Source organism: Orycteropus afer, unplaced genomic scaffold (genome assembly GCF_000298275.1).
Source record: "Orycteropus afer afer isolate SDZICR_OR568_19922 unplaced genomic scaffold, OryAfe1.0 scaffold00010, whole genome shotgun sequence".
Lineage (NCBI taxonomy): Eukaryota > Metazoa > Chordata > Mammalia > Tubulidentata > Orycteropodidae > Orycteropus > Orycteropus afer.
This window is the reverse complement of record NW_006921597.1, coordinates 6,366,748-6,374,211: the sequence shown is the minus strand read 5'-3', so window position 1 is coordinate 6,374,211 and position 7,464 is coordinate 6,366,748. Positions and strand designations below refer to the sequence as shown.

At 38.7% G+C, this 7,464-nt stretch overlaps 1 protein-coding gene across 1 annotated transcript in view; it reads right to left on the bottom strand.

Moving 5' to 3' along the window:
• Nucleotides 1-7,464, bottom strand: part of GDAP2 (ganglioside induced differentiation associated protein 2) — a 95,194-nt gene that overhangs the window by 58,454 nt on the left and 29,276 nt on the right. The window contains exons 3-6 of the mRNA XM_007948585.2: nucleotides 5,996-6,149; nucleotides 5,493-5,581; nucleotides 3,786-3,862; nucleotides 1,268-1,427 (exon numbers count right to left, since the gene is read on the bottom strand). Of these exons, the coding sequence (XP_007946776.1) occupies nucleotides 1,268-1,427; nucleotides 3,786-3,862; nucleotides 5,493-5,581; nucleotides 5,996-6,149 (480 nt within the window). The remainder of the gene's footprint in view (nucleotides 1-1,267; nucleotides 1,428-3,785; nucleotides 3,863-5,492; nucleotides 5,582-5,995; nucleotides 6,150-7,464) is intronic.

The following is a 7,464-nucleotide window of genomic DNA, read 5'->3' as shown; positions in this document are numbered from 1 at the left end:
CTTGAGAGAACAATCATGGGAGAAGGAAGGGCACCTTATGCACAGGGAGACAGCTTAGGGCGCAGGAGAGTATGGAGGGATGGACACTGGGAAGTGGTACCTTGGGGAGGAAATTGGAGGGGAGCTGTTGCATTGTGGTAAATTGTGGTCAATGACATGAGACAAAGTATATGTGAACTGCTGTATCGAGAGTGATTTTGCTCTGTAAATCTTCACCCAAATCTAAATAAAATAAAATTAAAAAAAAAAAAATTACTGATTATAATATCCTTGCTTCTATTTAATGATGCTGTTAGTTGCCATCGAGTTGATTCTAACTCATGATGACTTCATGTGTGCAGAGCAGAACGGCGCTCCATAGGATGTTCTTGTCTGTAATCTTAATGGAAGGAGATCGCCAGGACTTCACTGGCTGCAGTAGTGCTGGGTAGGTTCAAACTGCCAACCTTTAGGGTAGCAGTTGAGCATAAACCATTTATATCATCTAGTGACCTTCTATTTTCTGTCAGGTATGGCTTTTAGAGGTCACTGTTGAAGCTCTAGGGAGCTCTGGTGGTATAGTAGGTAAGACATTTGGCTGCTAACCAGGTCAGTGGTTCAAATCTACCAACTGCTCCATGGGAAGAAGATGAGACAATTGACTTCTGTGAAGATTTATAGCCTTAGAAACCCAATGAGTTTCACTATGAGTTGGAACTGATTCAATGGCAGTGGGTTTTAGTTGAAGCTCTGGTGGCACAGTGGTCAAAGCACTGGGTTGCTAACCAAAAGATTGGCAGTGTGAACCCACAAGCTACTCTACAAAATGATGAGGAGTCTGTTTCCCTAAAGATTTATAGCCTTGGAAACACTGTGGGGCAGTTCTGTTCTGTCCTTTAGGGTCATTATGAGCTGGAATTGACTTGATGGTAGTGGGTGGGTTGAAGCTATTAAAAATTTCAGATGAGAAGGTACCTGACTCCTATCTTTACAATCTCCTGCATGAGACTGTAAGCTTTGAGAGGGTAACAATTCTGTTTTATCTACCACTGAATCCCAATACTTAACAGAAATCTAATGTAGTATATAATGTGTATGTATCTACATCTTTTTTGAAAAACTAAAAACAACAACAGTACTCTAAAACTTCCAAATTGGTGTGGAGCTTAGTATCATGTCATCAGAGAGGTTCCCAAAGGTTGAGCTGGACTTCCTAGTTCTCTGGTGACTGGTATTTTGTCAGTATTTTTGCCTTCTCAAGGGGGAAGTTAAGAAAAGGAAAACTCACCCTCTGGAGCACCAGGTTTCTCACTTATCCTAATCTGCCGCTCAGGAACCACAGGCTCCCCTTCTGCATTTCCAATATCTGCAGGAAGGTACGGCAATGACCGCCTCTCCTCCTTCAATGACCTTGGGAAATACAGAGGTAGCAGCTTTTGGTAGGTAGCCTGTGTCAGAAAAGCAAGATATTTTGTGAAAAATAACAAAGTGGGAAAGCAGACATCAGTGGTGCTGTGGTGCTTGGTGCTGCTTCATACAGTGTAAAGACAGCTTCCACCAAGAATTAAGATCTCACCACTCTGAGCTCAGGCTAGACGCTGTCCGGGACCCTATTGTTTTCTTGTGTTAAGATCAAAGATCAAGATACTGTTAGCCAGTCATGTAAAACATGATTCCCATTCTGGTAATTGTAGATCACTTAACTTGGAATTCATTAAGTCCTGCCACTGCTGTCTCCATCACCTACCTTGATTGTATTAATGGTATCTCTCAAGATTTGGTTCAGATGTCACCTCCTTAAGCCCCAATATGCAATCAGGGTCCCAAGAATGCAGGTTTGCTTTTTCATAATTATTATTAACAGTTCCTTGTGTTCTATGACAATAGCCAAATCTCTTGCACAGACCTCACTCCTTAGCTTCAAACTGATACGAAAAATCATTTGCCTGTGATGCTCCACTGGCCCCTAAGATCAACACATTCAAGAAAGAACTTATGTTCATCTCTTCTGTTCTTCTCCCCACACCTTTTACCCTTTCTACCTATGGTGTCATTGGTGGCATCATTATTCTCTCATCTAAGCCAGAAAACTAGGATTTATCCTTAACTCCCTCCTGTCTTTTACTCTAAATATTCTATTGATCACCAACTCCAGCTGAATTTATTTTTTAAATACTTAAAAAAATTTCAACTGCCCTAATTCAAACCTGATAATTCCTCATTTGGAGTACTGTAACCATCTCTAATCTCTTTTCCTCACCAGCAGTTTTTCTCCTTCCAAACCATCCTCCACATAGCTAAAATACAAATTAGACCACATCATCTACTTGGAATGCTTCTATGTGACACAAGGACTTGTGCGAGATTGCCCTTGACTAGCTTTTACTTTTGCCACTTCCAGTTTCATATTTTATCCAATAGCAGCATGCTCACCCTATGCTATTTCTTACTTACACACTTGGAATGACTACTGCCTCTTACCATTCCCTTGGCAAATCTTACTTGAATTCATTGAAGTGAATTCACCTTACATATCACTTCCTACAGCAAGCATTTATTAACACCATGATTAACACTCATAACATATGAGTGTTCTCATATTTCCATCAATGCACTTACTACAATCATCTTAATTTGTCTAAATTGTCTGTTTCCACTAACAGATTATAGGCTACTTGAAGACCAGATGGTAATTTGTTCACTGATGTATCACTAGAACCTAATACAGTAAATCTAATATATCCTAGGTGTTTAAAAAAAGGTTACTGAAAGAGTGAATGAATTGATTAAGCCAGAACAAACAAGAGAAGATAGAAACAAAATATGGGTATCACTTCATCAAATTACACAGTACTTACATATCATTATTTACGTAGTTATACATACTTTAAAGGGAGCTCTGGTGGTGTAGTGCCTAAAGCATTTGACTGCCAACCAGAAGGCTGGTGGTTCAAACCCACCTGCCACTCCTTGGAAGGAAAGTTGGGCAATCTATTTCCACAGTGATAGCATCTCAGAAACTCAAGGAGAGGTCACTATGAGTTGGATCTCACTTCATCAAATTACATAGTACTTACATATCATTATTTATGTAGTTATACATACTTTAAATAGATACTTCACACATATTAACTCAGTTATCACTGACATCCTATGAGTAGGTACCATTAAAATTCCTATTTTCCCCAGCACAGAAAGGTTAAGTAACTTGCCCAAGGGCACAAAATTGGGAATTAAATGAAGTTGAATTGGACATAGCTCACTAAAACGAAATATACATTAATAAGATAAAAATTATAAATTATTCTCTATAATGGCTCTCAATTAAATTGAAATATATTAACCCTTATTACATAAAAAGAAACATATAAACCTCACAATCTATTCAGTGTTAGCCGCTAGGCTAGGTTATCACCTCTTTCCAGGTCATGTACCAAAGCTCTTGCAGCACAGTAGCAGTTTTTCAGTTATATTCCTGCTTAAGTTTGGAGGTGATGCCTTGAGAACTAACACAGAAGGCAAAGCAGACCACTTCTCCTTTGTGAGATTGCATTGACAGAAAGTGTCATAGTGAAAATATGAACAAATACCCCTCCCTGAATTGTTTTTAATCTGTCATATACAGTCTTTCTCAATGAATGATTGTTAAGCCCCATTGCATGCACACATACACACACACAAACACAAATACATATGTAAATAATTAGGATTACCCTACTGGCAATTCAGTAAATAGATAATGATGAGACAAAGACAAATACAACTAAAAACAAAATTAAAACAGTGCAGCATAATCAGTAAAATACCTCTTCAAGTTCAGAGACGGCAAACACGACTTTTTCAATGGTGTCCCCATGAATCTCTAGAAATCTCCTCACAGTGCCTAAGAAAAATGATAGAAAAATCAATAAGTAAGAAATTATTTTCATGTAAAGAGAAATCAAACATTTCTCCATTAGTGAACTTTTCACCATATTTTAGACTGCGAATTTTTTGAAGGCCAACTACATTTTATACTAATATTATCAGGGCCGAGCACACATGAAAAATATGTCAAGTAATCATTCAAAAGTATCTGGTAACTGAACTGACATGTATTCTCTGGGAGAAGCCTAAAGAAAATTCTGCATTGAAATAAACTTCACAGGTCATTTATTCATTTAACAAAATTTGAGTGACTAGTATGTGGTAGGCCTTGTGCTCTATATAAAAAGTGCTAAACCAAACCAAACCCACTGCTGTCAAGTCGGATCTGACTCATAGCGACCCCTCCTTGGGTTTCCAAGGTGGTATCACTACACAAGTAGATTGCCCAATCTCCCTTCTGAGGAGTGGCTGGCAGGTTTGAACCGCCAGCCTTCCGGTTAGCAGTCAAATGCCTTAGGCACTATGCCAGGAGGTCCCTCTTAAAGAGTACGAAAACCAAAACCAAATTCACTGCTGCTGAGTTGGTCTCAACTCATAGCAACCCCTCCTTGGGTTTCCAAGGTGGTATCTCTACGGAAGCAGACTGCCCAATCTTCCTTCTGAGGAGTGGCTGGTGGGTTTGAACTGCCAACCTTCTTTCTGGTTAGCAGTCAAATGCCTTAGGCACTATGCCACCAGAGCTCACAGAATAAATCCACAATGAATCCTTCAGATATGTGAAGATGGGCATTATATTTGCTAAAAACATGCTTTTTGTTAGGAGAAATAGTACTAATTTTTAAAATGGCTTGCCTTCAGGTGTGTCATTGTCTCATGAGATATGACACCCAGAGCTACAGACAAAATTCCAGGTATGACAGTCTGAACTTGCATATAATACTGTGAGATTATGGACTCTCTTGAGCTGAACACCATATTTTTAAATCACATATATCATGTGAGCTCCTAACAACTGAGTCAAGACTTGTTTTAAACCTGAATGCAAGATTTTATATTTAAACAGCACACAGGAAAAATGCTGTTTAAACTGCGAAGTGCTATACAAATATGGTATCATGAAATTTGCTTTGACCTCATTAATTGAGCCTATTAACATTATTCTGAGTTCTGATTCAACTCTTCAAAGCATTGAACATCATTCCCAGCTTGGTATCATTTTCAAAGCCAATAAGCAAGTCTTCTACTTGCTTATTGTCTTTATTCAAGTGGATAAAAATGTCACCCCAAGAAAGTAAATTGAGAGCCATACATCTTAAAAATAGAAACTTCCCTCCAGGGTGCCATGATCAGTTAATCTACTTTGGCTATAACTACAACTATTATTAGTTGCTGGCAAGTCAATTCTGACTCTTGGTGACCCCATATGTGTAGAGTAGAACTGTTCTATAAGGTTTTCAAGGCTGTGACATTTTGGAAGCAGATTGCCAGGCCTGTTTTCTGAGATATGTCAGGGTAGGTCAAAACTGCTAACCTTTCAGCTAATAGTTGAACATTTAAGCATTTTCACCACGTGGGGATGCCCAACTATGCAACCAGTGATAAAATTTTAAGACTCAATTTATGTACAACATCTCTATATTACTTACGAAGTGCTATGTGTGTTGCATCCTCTAAAGGATAACCTCGTTTTGCAGAATTTATGACACAGAATCCAACAGAAGACATTGACTGCTCTCTGCAATCAAAGAGAAAGCACAAAAACTGCACTAAAAACACTGGTCATACATACATATTACATACATACTAATTTCAAAATGCAGCTCAACCTCTCTTTCCCTACCTCTTTAACAAATTCACTATAATAGTTAACCTAATTACATTATCTAATAATTATATTAACATACAATTGTACCATTTGAGGGATAAATATATTCTAAGTAAAGACTGTATAAAATGGAAATAGGTTAAGGTGTCAAGTCATCCAGATCCATTCCAATTGCCTTGCTGTGTTTGAGAAGATAATTTTACCTACAGGGTTTCCCTAAATTATCTAAGTCCCTAAAAATTCGACTTCAGTATCCAGGTTTCATCTTTAAAGCTAGGGCCTTTAACTATGTATGGCGTGATATACCTAGGAAACATGCCTTACTTTGCCAGCTGGAGTACATTTCTGTAGCAGCTGTACAGGGAGCTCTCAGCCGCTGTACGGTAGCGGCTCTTGTACTTAGGTCCCACTGTGTGAATGATGAACCGGGCAGCTAGGTTAAACCCTTTTGTCAATTTTGCTTCACCTGTCCGGCAACCTGGACACAATGGAAGCATAAATAAGTCAAGAAGATGTTAGAAAAACAGCAAAACAAAGCATAAAATAGACAAAGTATTTAAGAACTTTGAGATATGTCAGCTAAAAACATAGATCAAATACAAGTATTTATTTCAATACCTCCAGTTCCCAAAATGACAGTGAAGAAATACAATAGGAATGAACACAGGTGAATAGAGTGGGAGAGAAAACATGAAGCAGAAAAGGATCATCAAAATTCTGCAAGGCAGAGAGTCCATGGACTAATAGCAACTGATCTCGCAGAGCAGGAATGAGGTAAGCAACATAAAGGAGGCTGGACTGCACTGAAAGGGCGCATAACGTTTAAGAAAGACTGCTTTGATTCAAATCCCAAGTCCACGACATTCCTGCAGTGACACTTTGGGTAGATAATTAACCTCAACACGTTTCAATTTCCTACTTAATGAGGAGACTAATAGTACTTACTTTAGAGGATTAAATGAATTACTATATATGCTGTGTTTCATTCTGTTATACATGTTGATGTTGTTATGTGCCGTCGAGTCGGACCCGACTCATAGTGACCCCTTCTTGGGTTTCCGAGGCAGTATCACTACGGAAGTAGATTGCCCGACCTTCCTTCCGAGGAGTGGCTGGTGGGTTTGAACTGCCAGTCTTTTGATTATGCATAGGGTTGCTATAAGTCAGAGCCAACTTGATGGCACCTAATAACAACAACCATATATGCAAAGTGCTAAACCTGTATTAGCTGTTATTACTGTTGTTATTATTATAGAACACTATGAAGGTTCAGATACTGGAGGTTCTAAGTATCTCTAAAGGTCCTATGTGAAGTAGGACTAAAAAGAGTATACTGGGTTAAAATTATATGTAAAAACAGTCAAACCAGCAACAACTACTGGCTCAGTCAGCCCACCCAGGTGATGGTTTCTCCACTACTATAGCAGCAGGAAGGAAGTTTACTCTCTAGATGCTGAAACAGAGTTTCTAGACTCTAGAACCCTTGGTGCAGCTGAAATGAGGGGGTTTAAGTGTTACACATAATTGTGAAACTCCAGTCCTCTGCTATTAATTGACTTCTAAAAGACAGACACCCAGGCTTATACCCCTGGAGGATTTCCCTTTAGGAAATTAAGATGTCCAAACCAAAGGAACCACTGATTCTGCTGAGGGAGGTTCCCTAACAAAGTAACAGGGCTCCTGCTCTATTTTTTTTTTTTTTAATTAGGATTTGGGTGAAGATTTACAGAGTAAATTCACTTTTCATACAGCAGTTCACATATACTTTGTCTCATGTCATTGACCAAAATTTA